General features: G+C 43.9%; 1 protein-coding gene across 1 annotated transcript; it reads left to right on the forward strand.

The window, feature by feature from the left end:
- The first annotated feature begins 334 nt into the window (after window positions 1-334).
- LOC308193661 (uncharacterized protein) lies at window positions 335-24,097 on the forward strand. Its single transcript, XM_080588594.1, has 15 exons — window positions 335-1,595; window positions 1,695-1,825; window positions 3,221-3,413; window positions 3,936-4,227; window positions 5,464-5,837; window positions 6,446-6,616; window positions 7,043-7,150; window positions 8,184-8,331; window positions 13,574-13,815; window positions 13,925-14,055; window positions 15,547-15,739; window positions 18,897-19,191; window positions 20,381-20,754; window positions 23,171-23,341; window positions 23,593-24,097. The coding sequence occupies exons 1-15, from the start codon at window positions 1,383-1,385 to the stop codon at window positions 23,689-23,691; spliced, it is 3,135 nt and encodes a 1,044-aa protein (XP_080444720.1). The 5' UTR covers window positions 335-1,382; the 3' UTR covers window positions 23,692-24,097.
- Window positions 24,098-27,275: the final 3,178 nt, after the last annotated feature.

Below are 27,275 nucleotides of genomic sequence, written 5' to 3' on the forward strand. Positions count from 1 at the left end.
GCACAAAAGGAGATAAGGGCATACCTTGCAAGCTGACGCTAGACTTTTAGTCTTTGGTTGTGGTATGAGTCATATTTTGTCTTTGAACCCAGAACAGGGCCCTAGAAGTGGGTAGTCTGTGGTACCTGTTTCTCCCATAGATAAGAAAAATGGTCTACTCTAAGCAATCTCCAGTCAGCTCTGCTAGAGCCCTTTTCAGGGTTCTACCAAGAAAATTTGCTCTGCTAGCTGGCTGAACTGTGAAGCATTAGGGTGCAAAGGGCAATCATCCTCTAGGAACATCCTGGCAGTAGCTCTGTTTCTTTTTGTATCCTTTCTGAGATCCAGAGTGTACTGCTCAGCCTAGTATAAAATGCCAGTCCTGCGCGTGCTGACGGTGAGGCACATAAGAAGGAGCTGAGAACCAGAGGAAAATGAAAAGTGCATAAGGTGCAAATCTGTAGAAATGAGATTTCATTAGCTCTGCTGTGGAATTACTTGTTTACTTACCTGATTTGTGCTGTTAGGACTTAAGTGGCAGGAATTACCAGAACATAAATGTCATTGAAAATAATTAGATGTCCTGCAACTTGTGAGCTTTGCCAGCAGTCCAGTAGAAACTGGAAGGGCTTAACTAACTGCTGTGGTACTACATCTTCTCTTCCTTCTTTCATGTATACAGTGGAGGTGAAGACCTGAATTGGGATCCTGTTTTCCAGATTTCTTCTTCGGATCAACTAATTCACAAGCATGTTCTCCTGCCACGATTATCTAGGGGTCCAGGAACCATGGTTAAAGCAGAGCAGTGGGATCTCCTATGGGAGACTGAGCGCTCCTACAGTCTGTGCTGTGCCTGTTTTATCTGATGGCAGGTCTAAATACCCAGTTTGCTTTTGGTAACAGCTGCACAGTCTGTGAAGCTGTGAATAAGCACTAGGTATACCCAAACAGATCCAAGCAGCCCTGAGCCACTGCAGTGCCCATGCAGCAGCACCGGCCTCAGGCCAGTCCCCGGCCGCACCCTGCATTTTGCCCAGGAATGTCTGTGCTGAGATTTCCCAAACTCCTCTGGCTTTCTTCCTGCTGTGACCTGGGCTTGCCTTCAACTTATTACAGTGCTGCCGTGCCTGAACACTCGGTGAATCTGGCCGGCAATGCGTTTCTTCAGCTGCAGCACAGCAGCGACTTCTCTGTCGGTGGTGTAACCGTGGAGCAGGATTGCTCAATGCTTGTGGCTCTCCGGCCTTTGATGTTTGAGTCTTCAGGGACACAGTGATTGCATCGCATGGTGTCGGCTTTCTGGCACTCTGGGGAATTCCCAGGTTTCTGTAAGACTTTCCCTATTAAAGTCCCCTGTTTTGCCCACCCCTGTCCTCCTCTTGGGTGGCTTACAGACTTCAGGTATGGGGCTTTTGAGGGTTCGCGCCTCTGCTGTGGTTTTGGTGCTGTCTGCTCTTGAGGCCTGGGCCCTGGACAGCTACATTGCAGCCGTCTATGAGCACAGCGTGCTCTTGTCAGAGGACACTGAAAAGCCTGCTTCTCCTGAGGAGGCCTTGATGCTGATGGACAGAAACATGGATGTTTTGGAAGTGGCCATCAAAGCAGCAGCCAGACAGGTATTATGACCTAGTTAGAAATGTTGTTTTTGTTAAACATTCATCGTTGATAAGGGGGAGACGGAAATGTTCTTCTTTGTTTTTGTATGTTGGTATTAGGGTGCCCACATCATTGTGACTCCTGAAGATGGCATTTATGGCTGGGTGTTCACAAGGGAGACGGTATACCCTTATCTTGAAGATATTCCAGACCCACAGGTGGACTGGATTCCATGTGCTGATCCTGAAAGGTATTGTCTCTGCTATGCAAGGGGGAATGGTCTGGAGGCAAAAACAGCTGCGTTTAGGAGTGCTAATGGTCCAAGACATTTAAAATTATATACAACTGCTGCGAGAAGAAGACAGGTTAGACATTGTACAGTTGCCATAAGTAGCTTCAGACAGCTTCCTTTGTCATTTTTCTCCATAGGTCTTTCTCACTTTAACTCTTCTGGGTTTTGTTAGCATACTCATGAAAGTCAAGATTTATTTAAAAGTGGAAAAAAAAAAAAGCCTTATGGATTTTACTATTTCATAATGCATTCCATGCGTGGTGTAGAACATTTCTGTGATTCTGTGTTTAAGATTTAGGAATATTACAAATATAAGTGAATAAAATAACTACTACTACTCAAAGCTTATTCTGCACTATTTTAGATTTACATTTTTTTTGATCTTGACTCTAAGTGAACAAGAAGTATGACATGGTGGCCTTTTTATTTTAACATATTTTATTTCCATCAAATTAAAGCATGATCAGACCCTGTTCTTCTTGACATCACAGCATTGTAAAGGGAAGAAAGATGAAGTTTTATTTTCCTTAATAAATCACACAATTTTTTGAGACTTATGAGGAGCAACTGAGGGAATTGGGGTTGTTTGGTTTGGAGAAGAGGAGGCTGAGGGGAGACCTCATCGCTCTCTACAACTTGAAAGGAGTTTACAGTGAGGATGGTGCCACTCTTGGACACAAGGAAACAGCCTCAGATCCTGCCAGGGGAGGTTTAGACTGGTCATTAGGAAGAATTTCTTCACAGAGTGGGTGGTTAGGGATTGGATCAGGCTGCCCAGGGAAGAGGTGGCCTCCCCATCCATGGTGGTATTTAAGGGACGTGTGGACATGGCACTAAGGGACATAGTTTAGTGATGGAACTCGGTAGATCATGTTGATGATTGGACTGGATGATCTGAAAGGTCTTTCCCAACCTAGATGATTTTATGATTCTGTGATTTGGTGAAAGAACCAATGCAGAACACAATGCAGAAGAAACAAATCCTGAGCTACGTCAAGATGGCAGCTGAATCGCGAACTGGAGCAGAATGCTGAGATTAGCCCATATGTCACTGTCACATCAATGCTCTGCTACACAACGGCAGCAGAAGGGAGAATTAGAGGGTGCAAAGATTTGCTTTCATTGTGACGAAACTGCTGTGTTCCTCAGTCTTTTGACATTAGATGAAGCCAGAGTTTCAGCATCCTAAGTTTTGAAACAAAAACACTGTGTCCTGTTGAATAACAGTAAACAACTATATTGTATTAGGAGTGCCTTACTTAAACCTATTGTTGTGATCTGTAGCCTTATTTTTGGCATTTATACTGATTCATCGTTTTTGATGTCTTGTTTCCTTCCTTTCCTGCTGCTTAGATTTGCTCCTTCACCAGTGCAGAAAAGACTGAGCTGCCTGGCAAGGAATAACTCCATCTATGTGGTTGCAAATATGGGAGACAAGAAGCCATGTAATTCCAGTGACCCAAGGTGCCCAACTGATGGTCATTACCAGTACAACACCAACGTTGTCTTTGATTCAGAAGGGAAACTGGTGGCTCGTTATCACAAGGTAAGACAATTCTGCAAAGTTTAGGAAGTGTATGATCCATGGGTGATTAAAGATTTGGAACAAAGGCTACTTCCCAGGCTTACGTGTATTTGTACATAGAGTCGTTATTTAGCAGGTTTCACATGGTGAGTAAAAGTCATTGCCTTAAGATACCTTTGCTCCTGCTATTCTGAAATTAGTAGCAAGTAATTAAATGAAATTAATTAAACTCAGACCTCTGTTTTTACTGTTTCTCAGTAGTAAGTGACACATGAAATATTAAAACTTTAACATCCTAAATTCTTGCTAACTGAATACAAATCCCCTTCACTGGTATAAATCAGAACGATGAATATTTGTGCTTAACTACTCTTGCAGTGGTAAGAATTCTTTTAAAAATTAAGAAGTAACATGTCCACAAAATATATTCTCCATTATTTGTATTTAAGTGAATAAGTATTGTAATGAATATTATTCTGAATTAAATAATTTGATTTCTAATGTTTTGTTTTTATTTTCTCATTTCTTCTTTTCCACAAACAGTATAACCTTTTTGTGACAGAGAAACAGTTTAATTATCCCAAGGATCCAGAATTTGTGACTTTCAATACATCCTTTGGATATTTCGGCATTTTTACTTGTGCAGACATACTCTTTCATGACCCAGCTGTGGTCCTGGCAAGCAGATTTCAGGTTGACACAATTCTGTTCCCAACTGCTTGGGTTAATACTCTTCCACTTTTGTCGGCGGTCCAGTTTCACTCAGCATGGGCTATGGGAATGGGCATCAACTTTCTTTCAGCAAATACACGCAACTCCACTTTAGATATGACAGGTAATGTGATATTGGTCTAATTGACCTTGTTCATGTGGATAACATTGTATCTATTATATCTATGTAGTCCATTTGACCTGGGCTGAAATACCCATAAGCTTTAGGCATGGGTGTGCATGTCAACAAGATTATCACAGAATCATAGAATGGCTCAGGTTGGAAGAGACCTTAAAGATCATCTAGTTCCAACCCCCCTGCCATTGACCCACTAGATCAGGTTGCTCAGGCCCTCATCTATCCTGGTCTTGAACACCCCCAGGGATGGTGCATCCACAACCTCTCTGAGCAATCTGCTGCCTCACCACCTTCTGAGTGGATTAGGACAACAGAACTTGTACAGGTAAAGAGGAAATCAAGATATGGTATGTAAGAACTCAGAAATGTTTTAAGATAGCTGGGACACCTTTAGTTGTTTGTTAAAGGCTCAGTTCTGAGATTTAACACGTGATTCTACATCTTCTGTCCCAGACCTTGGTGTTTATGCGTGTTTTGTTAATGCAAAGGGCCAAACTCTTTTCTTCCACTAGGTGGAAGCCTAGTGCTGAGAAATGCTCTTGTAAGTCTTGCAAATATTGCTTCTGGACTGGTGACCTTGTGAAGTTTTCACTGTATAGTTTTACTGAACAGATGGTAGAAGTCAAGCACAAATTTAATGCTACTTGTTAATTCTAACAAGCGAGAGAAATATACTGGTGTTGCTAAAAAGCATCTTCAAACTTTGCCTTCCAAATGAAAGCAAATATGGGCCGTTGCTATTGTCAGTCATTGATGACCCTAAGCTAGATAATTCATGTTCTTTATGGATAGGTTTTACTCTGGGATTTAAAGATGCATCTGTGTAAAGAACTTGCATAGAAGTGTGACTTTTGGTAATTTCTTTTCCTTACAGGATTTTTTTGAATTGACAGCATTACCATTCACTTTAATCAGAAATACTGATTTCTGATGGAGCTAAACTTAATGAGGAACATGTATCTTCAGCCTTTTAAATCCTGTATAACAGCACAGTGTACTAATCTTGCCACTTACAAGAAACATCAGAGTTTGGTCTACATTCCACTGATTGCAAAAAGCATTAGACCAGGATTGTAGTGTATGAAGGCTTAATTTAGTTTCAGAAGAATCTGGTAAACATTAGAATAAAATTTGGCACATGTTTAGTTAGCAAAGACTGCTTACTTGTACCATAAACACTTCCTTTCAGATTAAAATCTTCCTGGTTTTGTGTGTTTGCAGGGAGTGGTATTTATGCCCCAGATGGTCCAAGAACATATTATTATAATACTGAAACAGAAAATGGTCACCTTCTTGTGACAGAGCTGAGTTCACGTCCACGTTTGTCTCCTGGCTATCCTCCTGCTGTTAACTGGAAGTTGTATGCCAGCAGTATCAAATGGCTTCCATCAAATGACTATTATTTCAGTGGAGTCGTTTATCATGATCTCTTCTCCTTCACTGAACTCACTGAACCTGAGGGAAATCGTGCTATTTGCCAGAAGGACCTCTGTTGCCACCTGAGTTACAAGATGACAGAGAAGCAGAAAGATGACGTTTATGTTCTGGGTGCCTTTGATGGGCTACATGTTGTTGAAGGAGAGTATTATCTGCAGGTAAAGGTTTTCTATTCTTATTTGGACAGGCTAGAACATTCTTTTTGCAGCCCCTTTGCATTTGTCCCATTTTTGATTGAGGTGGTTCAGAAGGAAGCATTTTTATGCCCCTCTCAAAACATTTGTTTTCTTCATGAGGTATTTTGACTTTGTTAGTGATGTTGATCCTACTTTTCTGTCTGTATTATAAATGATGAAAGTCAAGACTCTGGGTTATCTCCTACACTCTAACACTTCAAGGTTTCCATATATGTGTACAAAAGGGAGAGAAGATGTAAGAGATCTTAGCATCTTCATAGGGATGCTCTTGTCACAAGAGAGAGACATGGATTTTGCCATTTTGCTGATGTTACTCTCTAATGTGCAATTATCTTGCAAAACGAAGAAACTACATTACAGATAAAACCTTTGTACCCAAATGGCTTGCCAGTGTATTGGTTCTTTTAAATTTTGCTGTTGGACTTTTTATTAATATTGTATCTTGTCTGCTTGTTTCTAATTAATTGTAATTTTAATCATAATATTAATTAGTCAAAATATTGAAAATCCAACTCTTGATTTTTGAAAGCTTACTGGTACTTTGATTTTTCTATATCCTCTCACCACAGGTATGCACGCTGCTCAAGTGTAGGAGCACAGACCCGAGCACATGTGGGCAGCCGGTGGAGACTGCGCAGACCAAGTTTGACATGTTCTCCCTCAGCGGCACGTTTGGCACTAACTACGTCTTTCCAGAAGTCTTATACAGCGGGGTGCAGCTGGACCCTGGGGAATTTGAGGTAGTAAGATACCCTTGGGAGTTGTCAGCCCTGTAAAACAAATGGTTAAAAAGCCACTGTGAGACATGGAAGCAACTTGGGAGATATCACTGTGTTCAGTTTCAGTAATTGGCCTGAGTACAGCAACTCCATTTCACAATTCTCTTATCACCTGAACAAATAACTGGAACTCTTATGGGCTGTCAGGAAATTCCCAGATCAGCCCATATTTCCCCCCAGTTCTCTTAGAGTAAAATCTTTCCCAAGACAGAATTGGTACGGCCTCAAACACAGTAGCTCCATGTAAAAGACTCATACATGCCTTGCTTTGTCTTTTTTCTAAGACTTCTCTCAACTAGGTCAACATCAACGAATGTTACTTTGTGGTTGTCATACAATAATATTACTTTGTTCATGTTCCTCTTTACTGTACTTTTCCATAACTAGGTACTAAGTGATGGGCGTGTGATAAGCCGGACTGGTACGTCTGAGCCAGTTTTGAGTATAACGCTCTTCGGAAGATGGTATGAAAAGGACCCTCCACACACAGAGCAAGCTTCACCATGATTTCACTGCAGGTGCTTTAAGATCTTGTCTGCTTGTTTCTAATTAATCATAATATTAGTTAATTGTAACATTAATGCTAATACACATAATTATAATGTCATTCTGTTTCTCACGTTGCACTAACAACATAATCATTGCACATTGGTTTGTTTACTTAATTTCGCAACAAAAATAAATTACTCCGCTAGACAGTTCTGTATCTGTTTTTATACGATAGCTTTGGATTGTCATAGGCTTGACCTTTTTCCCACTGGGAACAAAGGACATAGAAAATAAAGTCCACTGACTTTAGTGGTATGGGATCCAGACGCATAGTAAAGGAGATTTTGAACTGTTCAGGACACTGGTAGGGAGGGTCCCTTGTGAGTCAGTCCTGAAGGGCAAAGGAAAGGGGTCCAGGAAGGCTGGATGCTCCTCAGGAAGGAAGTCTTCAAGGCGCAGGAGCAGGAGCATGCTGTCCTCGTGTGCTGTAAGATGAGCTGGTGGGGAAGAAGACTGACATGACTGAACAGGGAGAATACAAGGAAGTTGCTAGCATATGCAGGGACAAAATCAGGCTAAAGCCTGGCATGAGCTCAACCTGCCACTGTGGTAACAAAACAAAAAAAAAAAAGGTTTTACAAATATGTTAACAATAAGAGGGCCAAGGAGAATCTCCATCCCTTACTGGATGCAGTGGGGAACATGACTACTGAGGATAAGGAAAAGGCTGAGGTTCTTAATGCCATCTTTACATCTGTATTTAATAGTCAGACCACTTATCCTCGGGGTACTCAGCCTCCTGACCTGTCTGCAGTGGGGAGTAGAACAAACCCCCCACAATTCATGTGGAAACAGAGACCTGCTGCTCAACCTGGATAGTCACAAGTCCATGGGGCCAGATGGGATCCACCTGAGGGTGCTGAAGGAGCTGGTGGATGTGACTGCTGGGCTGTTTTCCAGCATCTATCAGCAGTTATAAACAACCGGAGAGGTCCCAGATGACTGGAGACTTGCTAATGTGACGCCCGTCTATAAGAAGGGTCGTAAAGAGGACCCGAGGAACTACAGGCCTGTCAGCCTGACCTCAGTGCTGGGGATGGTTGTGGAACAGGTCATCTTGACTGCAATCACACAGCATGTGCAAGACAACTTGGGGAGCAGACCCAGCAAGCAGAGGTTCATGAAAGGCAAGTCCTGCCTGACCAACCTCATCTCCTTCTATGACCAGGTAACCTACCGGGTGGATGAGGGAAAGCCTGTCGATGCAGCCTACCTAGACTTCAGCAAGGCCTTTGACACGGTCTCCCACAGTATTCTCCTGGAGAAGCTGGCAGCCCATGGCTTAGACAGCCACACTCTTTGCTGGGTTAAAAACTGGCTGGATGGCCAGGTCCAGAGAGTGGTGGTGAAAAGAGTGAAATCCAGCTGGCGACCAGTCACCAGTGGTGTTCCCCAGGGGTCAGTGTTGGGGCCCATCCTCTTTTATATCTTCATTGATGATTGGGATGAGGGAATTGAGTGCACCAAGTAAGTTTGCAGATGACACCAAGCTGTCAATCTTCCGGAGGGTAGGAAGGCTCTGCAGAGGGACCTGGACAGGTTGGGTCATTGGGCAGAGGCCAATGGGATGAGGTTCAACATGGCTAAGTGCCAGGTCCTGCACTTTGGTCACAACAACCCCATGCAGTGCTTAGTGGGTGATATTGGTGGTAGGGGGATGGTTGGACCAGATGACCTCGGAGGTCTTTTCCAACCTTAACGATTCTATGATTTTTAATCAGAAGTCAGTTCCAGAACATCATTCAGCTCCAACTCTGAATACACCCTGTTCTAAACCAGAGAAAAGTAACAGAAACTTTGAAGTCAGGTGGTTGAAATTTTAAGTTGTCATTTCCTTTGAAAAAGAAAACAAGTCTGTTAAAAATGTTGCTTCAAATCAGATAGTCAGCTCAGCACATGGAGTAATGTGTTAGCATGGCATGCCCTAAGTTGCAGTTGAAGGAGGCTACTTGATCTTCCTGACCACAGTTTTACAGTGTGGAACATTTCCATTCCACAAAACTATTGATAACTGTGTCACTTTTTTCAAGCAGTCAGGTGGATCCATGTCAAAAATTCTCAAAATGAGCAGTTTTGCAGGGGCATATCTGTCTCCCAGTTGAAATGGTTGCTGGTGCTGATGTGAGGAGAGTCAAGAGTGCAGGCAGGTGCTGGCAAAGGCTGGCTAATGGCTTGAACGGACTGAATATGCTTGTGCGTGCCAAGTGAGTGCATTGGATTTTTTTGTGTGGTATTTGGCTGATTTCTATGTGAGGTTAATTCGGTTGTTTGTTTTGCAGGTTTGTTTTGAAATAAAATCATTCACATTTAATCCGACCAAAGTCATAGAATAATTAAATTATAAATAAATATACTTGCAGGGTGTAAAACACTTTGAACAAAATGAACACTGTAAAAATAAGTTTTCAGTATATAGATGCATCAAATGGTAACCCTATGTAATGGATACAACGGAGGTAATGGAAAACACTCTACTTGTTGTGGAAAAAAAGTACGGTATCTCCACATGTGTGTGTACACCCCTGTACACAGTGTCCTGTTACAGCCACACAGCACAGCCCTGTGCTGGGCTAAAACAGGAGAGGGGGCTGACCTCAGCCTGGCCACCTGACCTGCCTGATCTGCCGGGGTTGTGTGGTTTCAGGCGTGTCCCTTCACACAGGTTTTTCCATGCAAAGATTAGCACGTGAGGAGTCATTTTCCAGGCAGCTTCTCTCAGCACAAGGAGCAGGACCACGATCTGAAGGCGGACTGCCTCTTTGGCTAAGCTGACTTGGCACCCAGTTACACCCTGCATCACCAAAGTAAGTCCTCAGGTAACCGCTGTCCTCTCATGGTAGCAGGGAAGGAGGAGAGTGGGCTGGGAGAACGGAGGTGTGAAAAACAGAGGGAGCTCTAGGATAAACGTCCTCTCACAGTGCCTGTAGTCATGTATAGCCTGGACTGCTGTAGTTTCGCAGGGGGTTTACTCAGTGGATATGTGGGTGATTTATTTATTCTGTGTTAGTTCCTTGGCCCTGGGTGAGCCCCCAGTTCTGCAGGCAGCGGCGGTGGTGCCTGCTGGCCCAGGCCCAGACACCCGACGTTGCTGCAGAAACCCTGTCCTGGCAGGGCGACTTCAGCCGCGTGCCTCTGTGCCCGCCTGGCTGCAGTAGTCACCCTTCTGGGCCGCATGTTTTCGTAGCTCTCCCTAAACACGGCAGAGTTTACCACTTCCTCCTTCAGACTTATGGCTCACTGCAGTTAATGAGACCCAGACAGGTTTCATTTGGTTAGAAAATCAGAGCAACAACAACAACAAAGTCTCCTAAGCTACATTACTTCAATTACCACTAACATCTCCACTGCAGCCTCTTAAAGGCTCATATTTAAGGCTCACAAATGTGCCTCGTGTTGTATCTAGGGATGTACATAGGGAAGTACTTAGTGGTGAACACTAGTAGGTGCAAATTGATGTTCTTAATGCTTGAAGCCCTTGGACAGCACTGCTCTTGCAGGGAACTCTGGTGCTTGCATTCACCCACAACATTTCTGCTCCGCCTAAGAGATGGCTCTGCAGTGGCAGCAGGACGTAAGCAGGCAGTCTGCTCTGCTTCCTACTATTCAGGAAACCTTTTTCAAATGAGAATGCTGCAACTACTAGAATGTCAAAAAATGGAAGATGTCATAGGAAAGCACATTAGAACTGAAGTCAAAGATTAAAAACGAAGGCTACTTCGATCAATAAACAGAACGATCCCAAGGTGAGGAAGGGTGAGCTGAGGAGCAGGAATGCTGTGGTGCAGGGCGAGCTGCCCTGACCTCTGCTTCAGGCATGTGGTGGCCAGACAGTGAGGCACATGGATAACGGGCTGGCTGGTGGCTTACCTGCCTGATTTCAGGGGCAAACATTCCCTCCAGATGCATATTTGCTGGTGACAGGCTATTGGAAAGTCACACACAGCTAAAGAGAAGCAACTGGGAGAGCCTCTGGGATAAATGCAAGGGACAGGTCTGTCGCTGGCATGTTAGGTACGTGACATTTAAGTGCAGTGAGATGATAATATAATGACTCTGATCTAAAAAAACTGTGGGATGCAAGCTGCAGATAATGGCATCTAGCACAGGAAATGAGGAATGTGAAGACACTAGAATAAAGCAAACAGTTTTTGAAGCCCTCAGTTTTGCCACAACAGCTCCACAGGTGGCAATGTTTTTTATAAATGCATAAACACAAAAAGGAGAACAAAGGAGAATCTCTGTCCTTTACTGCATGCGGTGGGAAACTTAGTGACAAGAAATGACGAAAAGGCTGAAGTGCTTAATGCCTTCTATGCCTCAGTCTTTAGCAGCAAAAACAGTTGTTCTCTGGATACCCAGTACCCTGAGCTGGTGGAAGGGGGTGGGGAGCTGGATGTGGCCCTCATAATTCACAAGGAAATGGTTGGCGACCTGCTACAGCACTTGGATGTACGCAAGTCGATGGGGCTGGATGTGATCGACCCGAGGGTGCTGAGAGAACTGGCAGAAGAGCTGGCCAAGCCACTTTCCATCATTTATCAGCAGTCCTGGCTATCAGGGGAGGTCCCAGTTGACTGGCAGCTAGCAAACATGACGCCCATCTACAAGAAAGGCCGGAGGGTAGACCTGGGAAACTATAGGCCTGTCAGTCTGACTTCGGTGCTGGGGAGGCTCATGGAACAGATTATCTTGAGGGTCATCACGTGGCACTTGCAGGGCAAGCAGGCGATCTGGCCCAGTCAGCATGGGTTTATGAAAGGCAGGTCCTGCTTGACGAACCTGATCTCCTTCCATGACAAAGTGACACGCTTAGTGGATGAGGGAAAGGCTGTGGATGTGGTCTACCTTGACTTCAGTAAGGCTTTTGACACCATTTCCCACAGCATTCTCCTCAAGAAACTGGCTGCTCATGGCTTGGACTGGCGTACGCTTCGTTGTGTTAAAAACTGGCTGGGTAGCTGGGCCCAAAGAGTTGTGGTGAATGGAGTCAAATCTGGTTGGAGGCCGGTCACTAGTGGAGTCCCCCAGGGCTCAGTACTGGGGCCTGTCCACTTTAATATCTTTATCAATGATCTGGATGAGGGCGTCCAGTGCACCCTCAGTAAGTTTGCAGATGACACCAAGCTAAGTGCGTGTGTCGATCTGCTCGAGGGCAGGAAGGCTCTGCAGGAGGATCTGGATAGGCTGGACCGATGGGCTGAGGCCAACTGTATGAAGTTCAACAAGGCCAAGTGCCGGGTCCTGTACTTGGAGCACAACAACCCCAAGCGGTGCTACAGGCTGGGAGATGAGTGGTTGGAATGCTGCCTAGCAGAGAAGGACCTGGGAGTATTGGTTGATAGTCGGCTGAATATGAGCCAGCAGTGTGCTCAGGTGGCCAAGAAGGCCAACAGCATCCTGGCTTGCATAAGAAACAGCATGGCCAGCAGGACTAGAGAAGTGATTGTCCCCCTTTACTCGGCTCTGGTGAGGCTGCAGCTCGAGTACTGTGTTCAGTTTTGGGCCACTCACTACAAGACGGACATCGAGATGCTTGAGCGAGTCCAGAGAAGGGCAACGAAGCTGGTGAGGGGTCTGGAGAACAAGGCTTACAAGGAGCGGCTGAGGGAGCTGGGGTTGTTTAGGCTGGAGAAGAGGAGGCTCAGGGGTGACCTTATCGCACTCTACAGGTACCTTAAAGGAGGCTGTAGCGAGGTGGGGGTTGGTCTTTTCTCCCACGTGTCTGGTGACAGAACAAGGGGGAATGGGCTAAAGTTGCGCCAGGGGAGGTTTAGGTTGGATATTAGGAAGAACTTCTTTACTGAAAGGGTTGTTAGGCATTGGAACGGGCTGCCCAGGGAAGTGGTTGAGTCACCATCCCTGGAGGTCTTTAAAAGACGTTTAGATGTGGAGCTTAGTGATATGGTTTAGTGGAGGAGTTGTTAGTGTTAGGTCAGAGGTTGGACTAGGTGATCTTGGAGGTCTCTTCCCACCTAGATGATTCTGTGACTCTGTATCCACCTTTACCTGGGTGTCAGAGTTGAGCAAAAGTGTGTTACAATCAATGACAGAAAAAGTACAACAGCAAAAATTGGTCTGCTCTTTCAAGTCATGCATTTAATAATGTACTTTCATATTGCCATTATTACTCTTGGCATTAGCCACAGTTCTGTGACTGCCTGTGTGCTCTGCCAACTCTCCAGTCTGAGTTGCGACATCCTCACCTTCTGATGTTGTGGTGTCCTACTTTTCCGTATGTAACCAGAGACATTTGATTACAAGGTAATGCTTTAACTGGCCAGCACTTCCTCCCTCCCTTATTTAAGTTAAACTTTGACCCTTTTTTCTTTTCTGTGTATGCTTTCTTTTCACCATTTGTCCGTGACTCAGAGCATTCAAGCAACTGCCAGGCAGCAGCCATGGTCCCTCCCCGGCCTGTGGTGCACACTGCGGTGTTTGCCCTGGCAGCCCTTCAGGCCCTGGCCTCAGACACCTTCATTGCAGCCGTGTACGAGCACGCCGTCATCCTGCCACGTGCCGCTCATAAGACAGTTTCTCCTGAAGATGCTTTGGCCCTGATGAACAAGAACATGGACATCTTGGAAGGAGCCATCAGGGAAGCAGCCCAGCAGGTACGAGATGTATCCTGAGCGGTGTTAATCGTGTGTTCTCCTCCTGCTGACACCCCCCCGCCCCGGGGATGCATTGATGGAGACTTCTTAACAGAGCCTCTTCTGCCAGGGCGCGCGCATCATTGTGACTCCTGAGGATGGCCTTTATGGCTGGGTTTTCACAAGAGAAGCCATCTACCCGTACCTGGAGGACATTCCTGATCCAGAGGTGAACTGGATTCCCTGTACTGATCCCACAAGGTGATTCCTTCTGCAGCGGTTTGTATGGTTTTAAACTGGTGTCCCATGGAGTTGTGAAGTGCTCCTAACAAATGCCTAAGAACTGCTAATGCTTTTGACATCGGGCAAGTTTCAGTTACAGAATTACAGTTGTATAATATCGTATGAAGGTAAATTACATAATAAGATTGACAAGGGAAACCTGTTAAAATGCTTTTTGAATGAGACACTTTAAAGGGAAATTCAGAAAATATACCGAATTTGGGTTGCTAAATGTAGACAAAACTTTTTTTTTTTTTTTAATTTGGAAAAGCTTTGATTCCAGGATATGCTGCTTCTTGTTGTTTTCATTTTTTTCCACACTATTTTGAATGAAACTAATTGGAAATTTTTAATGCTAGTTTTTGATTTGTTTTGTTGTTTTGTTTATAAATGCTGTGTTCATATAAAACCACACATACTGTTTTTGTGAACAGCTGAAAATTGGTTTCTGAAAAGCTAGTAACAGAGGTGATGAGGTCGCTAGTCAAAGTCAAAATCTGCAAGTGATACAGACCCAGAAAGTTTTAGTCTTAGTTTTTCACAGTTACAGTAAGGTAAAGTCCTAATTGCTAGACTCTCTGTGCTCTGGAACATGATCTGTCACTCAGGTGTCATGTTCCAGCAGGACTGTGGTAACCTGAAGTTGCACACTGGACTTCAGACCCATACAGTATGCAGTAAGTGCTCAGCCACAGAAATACAAACACGGTCTGGCTTTTGCAATGCAGCTTTCTTCACCTGCTCAAAGATGAGATGCTAAGACCATGGTATGACATCTCTAATGAGATTCCTCAATGGTTTCAAGAGGAAGACCCACAATGGAGAATGTATGCTGGGAGAAGTGCAGGGTGTGCAGCTTTTTACTGAGACATAAGTTAACTAAAATATAAGGCGTCTTTCTCAATAAGTGAGGTGTGGGGAGTAGCAACATGTCTAAGCATGTCTTTATTCCAGTTCCTGAGTTAGGTTTTGTGAAGGTGATATCTGTATCTTTCCACTGTTTTAAGTCAGGTCATCCATCAGCAGCTTTGTGGGACTGTAATGCCTGCCACCACATTCTGGCATGCTCTATTCCTCAGTGCTCCCTGCGTATCTGGCGTGATGGTCCTCCTGCATGGCCCATCTCATGTATGACCTTTCACAAAACAACGGTGATGAGAGTGCCCTCTCCCAGCCCCAGGATTATCTACTCTCTGCAGACCCCGTTCTGGGTGCCCAGGGCACTTGTAGGCAGTCCAGCGATAGCATTTCCCTCTGGATACCATTGGGAAGGCTTCAGGACCTGCCTCAAGGCACAGAAAGCAATCCAAGGAAGTCCTGCCGCCATCCTATATATATGCCTGCCCTGATGTGACTGCAGGATCAGGGATACTGTCAGCATGCCTTCAGAGATCCAGTGATGGACACCATTGTCAGTACATCTTTTCTTAGTCTTTTTTTTTTTTTTCCTCCTGGTCTAAAACATATTAGATTTGCTCCAGCACCAGTGCTGGAACGACTCAGCTGCATGGCCAGGAATAACTCCATCTATGTGGTTGCGAACATCGGGGACAAGAAGTCGTGCAATTCCAGTGATCCCAACTGCCCCAGTGACAGTCGCTACCAGTACAACACCAATGTTGTCTTTGACTCGGAAGGGAAACTGGTGGCTCGTTACCACAAGGTAAGAAGTGGCCTTGGAAGCCATTTTTTTCCACATCTTCCAAAATGTCTCCATTAGGCAAGACAATTTAATGCCAGTAATTGCTCCATGGCAGATGTCTCCCTCGTATAGGTTTTTGCTATAATTTAAAAGAATCTCTCTGTTCCTGTGAAGTATTAACACTAAATTTGTATTTACTGTCATGTTTCTAAAAGCAGACTAAAATGAAAACAGTTTGACTGATTGCTCGGGTCCAATGTTAGTTGGTTGACTGCCTCAGTTTAACTTCCTTTTACTGGAAATCCTGGTGTTTGAGCAACCCTAGTTTTCTATGCCAGCTTTTTACTGGAGTACCCCTTCATGTTCCAGCATTTTAAGATGTTCATCTGCATCTCATCTTACATGAACAGTCTGATTTAAGGAAAACAGGCCCTTTCCTATCAGTATTTTTCTTACAATGTTTCAGCACAGCTTCAGGACAGCTTTTGCATAACAGGATTTGTGGACCTATGCTGGGAGCGAGAAGTGAGAGCACTGAAACATTTACAGCCAATGAAAGTATCTTTTTCTTTTTTTTTCTTTTTTCTTTTTCAGTTTTATGTACCTCTGTGGTGGTTTTACCCTGCTTGGCAGCCAAACTCCACCACAATCCTTTTTTTTGCCCAATATTTGGCTTGGAGGCTTGAGATATAAATCGATTTGATCAAAGCGCTGTAGAGGGAGCTTACAGTTATCATACTTAGTTAACAGTTGCTAGTCACGATGTTGTCTGGTTTGTTCTCAGTATTTGTCTGTGTGATCCTGTTTTATCTGATCCATGCCATGTTCTCCCTTTTACAGTATATCAAGCCGGAGAGTTTGTTAAAGGCTGTGTTTGGTTTTGTCAGCTCACTGTGCTGTAAAGCACTGGCCTTGAGCCTAATCTGGTATTTGGGCCCTGCATTGCTATCATCCCTGTCCTCTGGGAACTATCTCTTTGAGAATATTAACAATTCCACTCTCTTTTTTTCTCCTCTGGATGTCAGTTTGTGGATGATATGAGGAATGGTACATCCTCCTTCTTTCCCTATGGGCTAATTACAGTAGCTTTTGAATATTTTGAACGCCTGTGGGTAATCATCTTCTGCTACCTTCCACCCCTTGCCTCTGTGAAAAGCTTATTTTAGAATTATCACAATATACTCTTGCACCACAATCATCACAATCTTCACTTATATCAAACAAATAAATTAAAAAAATAAAAATCCCCACATCAAAATAAACATAATATCATCACAACACTGAGAAAGTGGGCAATATACACACATGCCACCCCTCGTCCCTTCACCACATTACTGCAACATATATTCTTCACGATTACTACTTTCTTAAGTTGTTCACAACTATTACATTCTAGACAATGTCCAGTCCATGATTTTGCCTGTTACTTCTCTCAGTTATCATCATCTCAAATTTCTCAAGCCCTACTGCTGAGCACCATAGAGGACTGTGGTTGTTTTACTCAGCTGGGCAGCTAAACTCCACCACAGCTGCTCTCTCACTCCCCTTCCTCAAAGGAAAAGGGGGAGAAAATACGACGGAAAAGGCACAAGGGTTGAGATAATGACAGGGAGATCACTCAACAATTATTGGGCAAAGCAGACTCATCACAGAGAGATAATGTATTGCCTATCACTAGAGGACCAGAACACTGTGAAACTAAAAGCAAACTAAAACCACCTTCCCCGCCCCAAACAACCCCTTCTACATCCTCCCTTCTGAGCGATGCAGGGGAACAGGCAATGGGGGCTGCGGTCAGTCCCTGACGATTCCTCTCTGCCGCTCCTTCACGGTCACTCCCTGCCCCTGCTCCACGCGGGGTCCCTCCCACGGGATGCCGTCCTGCCCGAACTGAGCCTGTGGGGGCTGCCCACAGGCAGCAGCTCTCCAAGAACTGCTCCACCAGGGGCCTCTCTACAGGCCGCAGGGAAACTTCTACTCCATGCCTGGAGCACCTCCTGCCCTCCTTCTGCACTGACCTTGGGGTCTGCAGTGCTGGTTCTCCCAGACTTTCTCACTCCCTCTGCTAGCTGCAGTTTTACAGCAGTTTTCTCTTTCTTCAGTCTGCTCTCCCAGAGGCTCAACCAGCATTGCTCCCTGGCTCGGCTCTGGCCAGCGGCAGCTCCCTTTGGGGCTGGCTGGAGCTGACTCTGACCTGACACGGGGCAGCTGCTGGGCTCTGCTCACAAAGGCCACCCCTGCAGCCCCCTGCTACCAAGCACTCACCATGTAAACCCAAGACAACCTACTTGTAAGGGTCATCAAAGTTGTTTGGGGTTCATATACCAGATATATCACACTGACGTGGCTAGACTGAAGTCAGTTGTTTATTTAATGCACCTTGGACGTAGTATTCCACCTAGTTCTTCACAGGCGATGCCAACATACTTGTTTGCTCACAAACTGGATGAGCCTTATGCCAAGGCTGGTCCCCTATGTGCCAACCAGGCAGGGCACAGGTGCCAAGTGCCACGTTCAGTAACCCTGAACCCACTTTCTGGCTCGATTACATGTGTTTATTGCCTAGGCTGCCTGTATATTAAAGGACTCTTTTAGTTAAGGAGAATCCAAAGGAAGAATGAAAATTTTGCAAAGCAGGGATCATCACAGACTTGGATTTTTCTGTCAGCTGAGACAATATGCCTCCTCCCCATCACCACTGCCATTGTTTTCTTCTGTTTTTGGTCTTTTGCTGTCTCATGCTTCCTCCTGGTACTGTCATGTACTGTTGTGTTGGTACAGTCTGTCCATGCATCTTCACATCAAAATTACCAACCCACCAGATGCTCTGTGTTCCTCTTCCATTATCATTTCTCTGCTGTGTGCCTTTTGGGTCACCAGGTTTTTAAACTTAGGTGGGGAGATGGGAAAGATCATTTTTATGGGAGTTGCAGGTAGCTGACACAGTAGACCTGCAGATAGCCAGATGTTTTTCTAGCTAGATGCCAGGGCAATATCTGTCTTCCCATGTCAACTTTTTGGGCACTATGGTGATCATACATATGATGGCTTCCTACATACGAGGGCTTCCGTCATAGGTTAAAAACCTGAAGTCATTCAGAACAGTTTTGCAGAATGACTCCAGGATATGGCAGTAGGTACCTTTAACTGGTTTCTGGTTTTATTCCTCTCCCTATAGTATAATCTGTTTATGTCAGAAGAAAAACAGTTTAATTACCCTAAAGAGCCAGAAGTTGTCACCTTCGAGACACCCTTTGGGAAGTTTGGCATTTTCACTTGCTTCGACATCCTTTTCTGGGAGCCTGCTGTGGTGCTGGTGAGCAAGCTACAGGTGGACACAGTGCTCTTCCCAACAGCCTGGATGAACGTCCTGCCCTTTCTGACTGCCGTGGAGTTTCACTCTGCCTGGGCTATGGGCATGAGAGTCAACTTCCTAGCTTCCAATACTCACAACACCATCATGTCCATGACAGGTAATTAATTTTAACTTTGTCAGAAAAATCTTTATAACCAGGAATCTTTATTCCCTGTTTTGCAAGGTCATTTTGCAGAGGAATATAATGTGTTTATCTGGAAGGCAAAGAGTTTAGCCAACAAATTTTAAACCTGGCAAACCCTGTCCCTACTGGTGGCATATAAGGCACAGCAAAATTTCTGGTGTTCGCTTTTCTCCTCCCTAGCTTCTCAGGAGTTTCCTTTCTTTCTTTTAATGCCTCCAAACAAGTAGTAAGTTACTGCTGCTTCTACATGAGTAGAAACTTGTGAAAATTAAGCTCTTTTCCTTTAGACCTCCAAATCTGTTCTTAAATGCAGAACTGTATTGTACACCCAATGCATGGCTCCATTTATTCTGGACAAATGAAAGACTCATTTGTATCTGTATTAAACACAGTTGTGGAAAAGTGTTGAAATCATTTGTTTCAGACCTATTGCGGCAACACTGCTAAGAAGTGCGCATTTTCTTTTAAGAATTTGACACTGACTTTCTAGAGTTTAGCTTGTGGGATAACATATTTCAGCTAGACAAATACTTTCATTGTGCCCTGAAATCACAGTATTGGCTTGGGGCTTCTCAACTGAAATGCTTAATAGGCTACTGCTTGTTGTCCATTTTATGTAGCTGAAGGGCAGAGTTCTTTGACAGTAATGGGCATGACAGATTTTCCTTGATTTTCCTCCATCACTTGGCACCGGCCAGGTGTGAATTCCCCATGTGCGGAGTCTTCAGATCGTATAAACTGAGCTGGACAGCTATTATCTATTCCTGTGTCCATCAAGATGGGCCTATGATACTTGCCTGTGTGGTGTTTTGTATGGTCTCAATCAGTAGTTAGTCCTTTTACATCAAATCACCAAGGAAGAAGCAATTCCCAGTCAACTCTGTTGCATGCAGGAGAAAAGAGAACTGGGGAGGTCATGAATACAATTATAAGGTCATACCGTCTGCCTTTAGGCTATACTGAGCAGGCCTCATGTAGAGAAATAAATGCTACTCTTTGCCAAAGCATGATCTCTGTCTACTGAGTTACTAATAGTTGTCTTTGGTGAGAATAAAATTTCTATAATATTTATAAAAGACTGGATAAGCTAGCAATAGAGACAATTAAAAGGACAATATGAAGTGTTTGAACTATTTTGGACTGAAAATTGCATTCTCCTCAGGGAGCGGCATTTATGCACCAGATGGAGCCAGAGCCTATTACTACAATATGAAAACTGAGGATGGCCATCTTCTCATTGCTGAACTAGATTCACACCCTCGCCTTTCTCCTGCCTCCCCTCCTGCTGTCAGCTGGAGTTCATATGCTTCAGGTGTAGAAAAATGCGTACCAGATGAACAAGATTTCAGTGGATTGATCTTCCATGACCAGTTCACTTTCACTGAGCTCACTAAGCCTGAGGGGCATATCACCGTTTGCCAGAAAGACCTCCACTGTCACCTGAGCTACAAGATGGCGGGGAAACGAGAAGATGAAGTGTATGTGCTAGGTGCTTTTGATGGGCTTCATGTTGTTGAAGGACAATACTATCTGCAGGTAAAGATTCTTTGGGGGGTGTTACTTATTTTAGGAAGTTTCTTTCCAGGGAGAAACCTTCAGCTCCTTGGGGCAGGAGGGGAGAAGGACAATGATTTATTTCTTGTATGCTATAGTCCTGGTGTCCTATTTGTTAGCAGTAGAAAGTAGTTGCTAAAATGTCCAAATATCCAAATGTGCCTTTAAATCCAAGAAATGCAGTGCAGAGGTCTCTCAACCTCTTTTATGTTCCCAGAGGCCACACGCTATTTTTTAGACACACAATATTGGCTAAATAGGGAGCTACGCTTTAGTATTCTGTTGTGAGTATCTGCAGTAAGTGTTCTGAATCTCTCCTTTAATCTTTATCAAATGGTTGCTGTTAAAAAAATCACTTGATCATCTATCTTTATGAAATGCTCTGATAATTCAGATTCATGAAGAAGTTAATATTTTGTCTTTTTTTTTTTTTTGAATTATAGCAATGAATTGTACTGAAATGGCATACAACTTTTACTGGTAATGTCCACTCTTCCTCGTTTTTAATCAAATATGTGGGAAGACACTGAGTTGCGTCCTAACTAATAGTTTGCTTAAAGCCATACTTTGCCTTCATAATTAAGTTATTGTGCCAGCAGATTAATTTATTTTTTTAGTTACTTTTCTCTGCCAGCAGGGCCTTTGCATATCAGCTGGTATAGACTCTAGGATATGTAGAGAGGTTTTAGCCAGTGAACATCAACAGCATCTAAGAAGATAGCTTGAATAAAATCAGTTCTTGGTGAGCTCACTTGGAAAATCTATTTCAGTGATTGTGGAGGCTGCCAGATGGTCTTTACCAGTACTGAATATTCTAGAGCAGGCAGAAATTTCTACTTTTCTTTTTTTGCTTTAGTATTTTTTTAAATTTCTTCAGAACACACTGAGAGAATTCAATTCTTTATGTCTGCATATTTGCATTTCAATAGGAAAGCATATATGCTGATGAATAATACTTTGGTTGTTTGCAGCTATGCTTCTTCTGGCTCCCAGTATCTGACATGAGTAGACAAACACTTCCATCACTTGGTAGCAAAGCCAGCCAGTGTCATTTGAATCTTCACAGGAGTGCTAGCCCTATTTCATATTTCATTGTAGTGTCTGTAAACATTTATCAGCTTTAAGATGGAGAATGCTTATGGTTAAACCGTAAGGACAAAAGGAAAACATTACCATTCCTACTTTCCTTTATGTGCTGCAGCTGCTAATACAAAACTGTAACAGAGGATGCTGACTTCATCACACGGTCATCTATTACAGAATCATGGAATGGTTGAGGTGGGAAGGGACCTCTGCTCAAGCAGAGGCACCTGGAGCCAGGTTGCCCAGGACCCTATCATAGAAGCATAGAATATCCCAAGTTGTGAGGGACCCACAAAGATCATTGAGTTCAACTCCTGGCACCCAACAGAACCACCCAAAAATCAGACCATATGTCTAAGAGCGTTGTCCAAACACTTCTTGAACTCCAGCAGGCTCAGTGCCTGCACAGTACCTTCACCTGCACAGTGAAGACGTGCTTCCTGATGTTCCAGCAGAACCTCCTGTGTTCCAGCTTGTGCCCACGGCCTCTTGTCCTGGCACTGGGCACCACTGAGAAGAGCCTGTCCCCATTCTCTTTGCACCCTCCCTTCAGATATTTGTAGACGTTGATAAGATCCCTCTTGAGCCTCCTCCAGGCTAAACTCTCTCAGTTCTAACTCTCAGTCTTTCCTCACATGAGAGATGCTGCAGTTCTTTGATCATTTTGGTAACCCTACATTGGACTCCTTCTAGTATGTCCAAGTCTCTCTTGTACTGGGGGGAGGGGGCAGACACAACTGGACACGGTATTGCAGGTGATTCAGTATGATACTCCAGTATTCACCAGTAGTTGGATGGAGAACATGAAATTCAGATTTCCCATGATCGACTAGACAATCTAATGAACTGTTATTAGCAACACGTATGCATACCAGTAAGAGGACTTGTGTGTACAGTAATACAGTATACACATGATGAGGACTTTGTTTCATTTTCCTAAAACTTCCACTCACAAATTCATCTTAATAAGACTTGTGAGAAGGGAATCTTCAAATAAGAACTGGCAACTAGAAGAATTAGTGGAAATGCCACTGGCCTGCAGGGATCATATAAAGAGCTCTGGCAGTGCTTACATCAGAAACAAAGGTTATTTCTAACTATTAAGGCAGTACAGGTCTGTAATACCCTCCAATCAGGTCAAGGGTGAAAAAGTAAGCTACAACTGAAGTTTATGAAAGAGATTTTGATGGAAGATTATAAAAGAAATCCTGTGACTGTCACCTACTCCAACGCACACAAGATTTAATGGCACAAGGCTTTCATATCAGAATATTTCTGTCTTGCTCAACATGTTGTCTTTTTGTCTTCCCCACAGATATGCACGCTGCTCAAGTGTAGGAGCACAGACCTGAGCACATGCGGGCAGCCGGTGGAGACTGCGCAGACCAAGTTTGACATGTTCTCCCTCAGCGGCACGTTTGGCACTAACTACGTCTTTCCAGAGGTCTTGTACAGCGGGGTGCAGCTGGCCCCTGGGGAATTTGAGGTAATGGGGCACTCCGGAACTGGTTCGTGTTAGACTTTCTGTGGACTAGTAGTGGAATAACTACATCAAAACAGCCAAAGAGAACTTTTTCATAGTGAATAATCAGACATACTTTATACTTTTCAGTTAAGTCACTAGTTGCCGTAAGTGATATGGTCTGATGTACCTTCTTGTTTTATTACATCTTTTTGAGCTCTTGGTTCATAGTAGTATTCCTCTAATTATGTCTTTCTGTTACTTTTCCCAATCAGGTATTGAATGATGGGCGTTTGATAAGTAAGACAAAACCAACAAAACCAGTCGTCACTGTGACACTTTTTGGTCGGTGGTATGAGAAGGATCATCTATAACAAGATCCACAACTGACAGCCTTCCCATGATGTTACCATAACTGAAGCTTTACACTAATAATCTCACGTCCAAATGAGACACAGTATCCTCTACATAATCAGGATTATGTTTCGTTCTTCATGTTGAACAAACTTCTCAATGTAATTTGTTTAGAAAAAAAATCAGCAACATTATTTTATTGCTACCATTTATTGAGAAGTAACTATTTCTATATTATAAGAATACTAATATTTTATTAGTACAAAATAGCAGTTGTGTTTCTGTCACTGTTTTCTGGATTTTTATTTTTCTAGCCCTCGGAAATTCTGTATTTTGGGACAGAGGATAAATTCTTACTAAAATTACATTGCATATTTTATAATTGCAGATTGCTGAAATCGGTAAATAAAACACTGAAAGATGTGATTCGTGACAGCTCCATGCAACAAAGCTCAGTAATGCTTTGTCTCTGATATGCAGCTACAAGTGCTAATTACTTTACAAGTCAGTTCTTTTATCACAGTTACACAATTCTTTCTCCTATTTGTGTTGTTTTGGGTTTGTTGTCTTTATGCCAACGGTTAACATTGTGTGGCACATAGCAGCACAGAACAGTGCATCATGGAGGCCAAGCTAGAACTCCAATCAAAGAGCCCACCCTGAACCAAAATCTGATGGCTCTTCTTGTACAGAACTGAAGATGAATCATCATTTTTCAGAAATCTCTGTTGAACCAAAACTTGAAACTGAAAACCCAAAATATTCTGCTTGCTGGTTCTGAACAGGTTTGTCAAGACCTGTTGGCTGTACTGGTTGCAGTGCTGGAACTGTGTGTAGCCAGAAAAGAGATCACTGAGTGACAGTGTCATGTAGCAGCTTCTTCCTCCTATCTTTTCTATTTCTCCCTCATCATGTAACACCAGCATATGTGAAATAAGCCTTATCCTTTGCTTCTTGATAATAATGCTGGGCGGTGCTGCCCTGCAAGTGCACTAACTGTTGGGATTAGGGGGTTTAGATTTCTATTAGATACCAGCAACTCCTGGTGAGAAAGCACTGTTCATGTCTTTGCTTCCTCATCTTCCCCCATGACCTGGGGAATCATATCCTCTTCCTTTAGCATATTGGTGTATAGAGATATGCATCTCTGTCTGTGGTGTTTTAGAAGGGGTCAGACACCCCTATAAGTCCCAATTCCACTTTCTTTTTCCCCACACTGGCACCATTTCTGGTCCCACCACAGCACTCTCAAGGTCCTCAGCTCCTCGTACTTTGGTTACGAAGTTGACAAGAAGGTGGAAATGCAAATCCTATCTGGACTCCAGCACTAGTTATCACTGCTGGGCACCATATGACCTTTCTGCTTTCAAATACAAATAAATAGTTGTGACATAACACAATAGCACAAAGTTGTTCATCAAAATCTCAAATCTTCCCAACCCTACACCATGTGCTCTGACTCACGGAAGCTCAACATCAGTGCTGCTAGAGCCATGCTCTCTCAAAACCTTCTTCACTGTTTGAGTCAGTTGTTTTCTGCCCACAGATAGATCTCAATTTATCAAGGGATTATTCAGTCTGATCCTCTTCCCAGGTGTACAGACTCAGTGCAGACACTGTCCTCATCACCCAGGAACCTGGCGGGTCATGATGCAACTCGCCTGAGAAAAGGATCTGAGTTTAAAGGACACTATGGTATGCAAGGAGGTTTCATCTTGCAGTGCAGAAGGATGTAGTAGGAGCATGTGGTGAGGCTGGGAGGCAGCTAGGCAGCTCCTTCAGGGCTGTTCCCTGTTGATACAAGTCCTTTGGCTAAGAAAGTGGGTGTGCAGGTAGTATATGATCCCAACCCTGAATCTGGCAAGTACCTTGAATTTAGGATTTGGTTTAAGACCACTGTTGTCTGACTAGGTAGATTTATGTGTTTGAATGTTGAATGTTTTCTCATAGAAGGCTGGCATAAGCCGTTATTGCACTAAACTCTTTTTGCCGCAAAGATTGCATAATATTCATAATCATGAAATGTGTTGTTGTATGAAGTGAGGCAGGCATACAGAATATAATCGTTTCCAAATCTACCCATTCGTCCACATACCAACTCACTGTGCGTAAACATAAGTCTGTGCGTAACCACAGATAACAATAGACTGTTCTTCCAGGCCAGTGCAGCAAAAAAACATTTCTTTATCTGACAGCTGAATCTGGAACAAAGAAGGTAAGAAACCTTAGCAAATGTGATTTTTTCTGCATGTGCAGCTTCAGCTTCAAGACTTCCAATGGGGTGATCTGTAGATGTAACTAAAACAAGGTGCAATGGGGAAAATTTAGGAATTATTGCTCCCAAGGACAATGCTGCTCTAACAGAGATCTTTGAGGACCAGAGATCCTCAGAGCTCAGTTACTGAGCAGTGTGCTAACAGGTTTGCCCAGAAAAGCAGCCTGCTGGCACCCCTGCTGTGATGTGGAGCGGCCCCCAGAGGCCCCACAGCCCTGAGCCAGGGGTGGCACAGGCGGTGCCCAGGCAGCAGCACCCACCTCTGGCAGCCCTGCCTGCACCCCACACCCTGCACTTTGCGCAGGAATGTGTCTGTTCCGGTCTTTGCTGTGATTTCCTAAACTCCTCTGGCTTGTTTTCCCGCTGTGACCCAGGCTTGCCTTCAACTTATTACAGTGCTGCCGTGCCTGAACACTCGGTGAATCTGGCCGGCAATGCGTTTCTTCAGCTGCAGCACAGCAGCGACTTCTCTGTCGGTGGTGTAGCCGTGGAGCAGGATTGCTCAATGCTTGTGGCTCTCCGGCCTTTGATGTTTGAGTCTTTAGGGACACAGTGATTGCATTGTATTGTGTTGGCTTTCTGGCACCCTGGAGAATTCCCAGGTTTCTGTAAGACTTTCCCTATTAAAGTCCCCTGTTTTGCCCACCCCTGTCCTCCTCCTGGGTGGCTTCCAGACTTCAGGTGTGGGGCTTTTGAGTGCTCGTGCCTCTGCTGTGGTTTTGGTGCTGTCTGCTCTTGAGGCCTGGGCCCTGGACAGCTACATTGCAGCCGTCTATGAGCACAGCGTGCTCTTGCCTGCTTCTCCTGAGGAGGCCTTGATGCTGATGGACAGAAATAAGATTTCTGGATGGAGCTGCATAGTGAAGAGGAAGATATTGTCAGGATGAAGAATATGTTCTTTGATGTCTTACTGAAAAGTCAAGATGATTAGCCAGGTTATGTTCCTTCATCCTCACAGGCACGGCGCAGCTTCTAACAGTGGACTGTTAATGAAGCACCTGGAGCTACTGTAGTGAAGTGCTATTTCCAAAATATTATGCAAAAAGTTATTCTTCATGAGGAATAAAAATTGCTTGCTATAAGCAATTCCAAATTATTGTGAAAAAAATGCTTTTCATAAAATAGCAAAAAAGGTCTGTTGTTTAATTAATCTTCACAAAACAAGTTGGTTATTTCAGCTCTAGACAAAAAGGTCAGAACAGTTCAAGGGTTAGTATATACCACAGTGTGTACCTGGGAGGGAGGATACTCTGAAGTGTTCCAGCTATAATAAGTCATTGGCCACAGGAACGCGGCATGGCAGGACCACGCAGCTTATAACTGTACGTG

Source organism: Anser brachyrhynchus (genome assembly GCF_964034855.1).
Source record: "Anser brachyrhynchus genome assembly, chromosome: 3".
In the NCBI taxonomy this organism is placed as follows: Eukaryota; Metazoa; Chordata; class Aves; order Anseriformes; family Anatidae; genus Anser; species Anser brachyrhynchus.

What these genes read in the sequence shown, in the direction of transcription:
- LOC308193661 (XM_080588594.1), top strand. Translation starts at nt 1,383, where the DNA reads ATGGGGCTTTTGAGGGTTCGCGCCTCTGCTGTGGTTTTGGTGCTGTCT. An exon ending in TCAAAGCAGCAGCCAGACAG is followed by an intron (nt 1,596 to 1,694) that starts GTATTATGACCT and finishes TGTTGGTATTAG; the next exon opens with GGTGCCCACATCATTGTGAC. An exon ending in CCATGTGCTGATCCTGAAAG is followed by an intron (nt 1,826 to 3,220) that starts GTATTGTCTCTG and finishes CCTGCTGCTTAG; the next exon opens with ATTTGCTCCTTCACCAGTGC.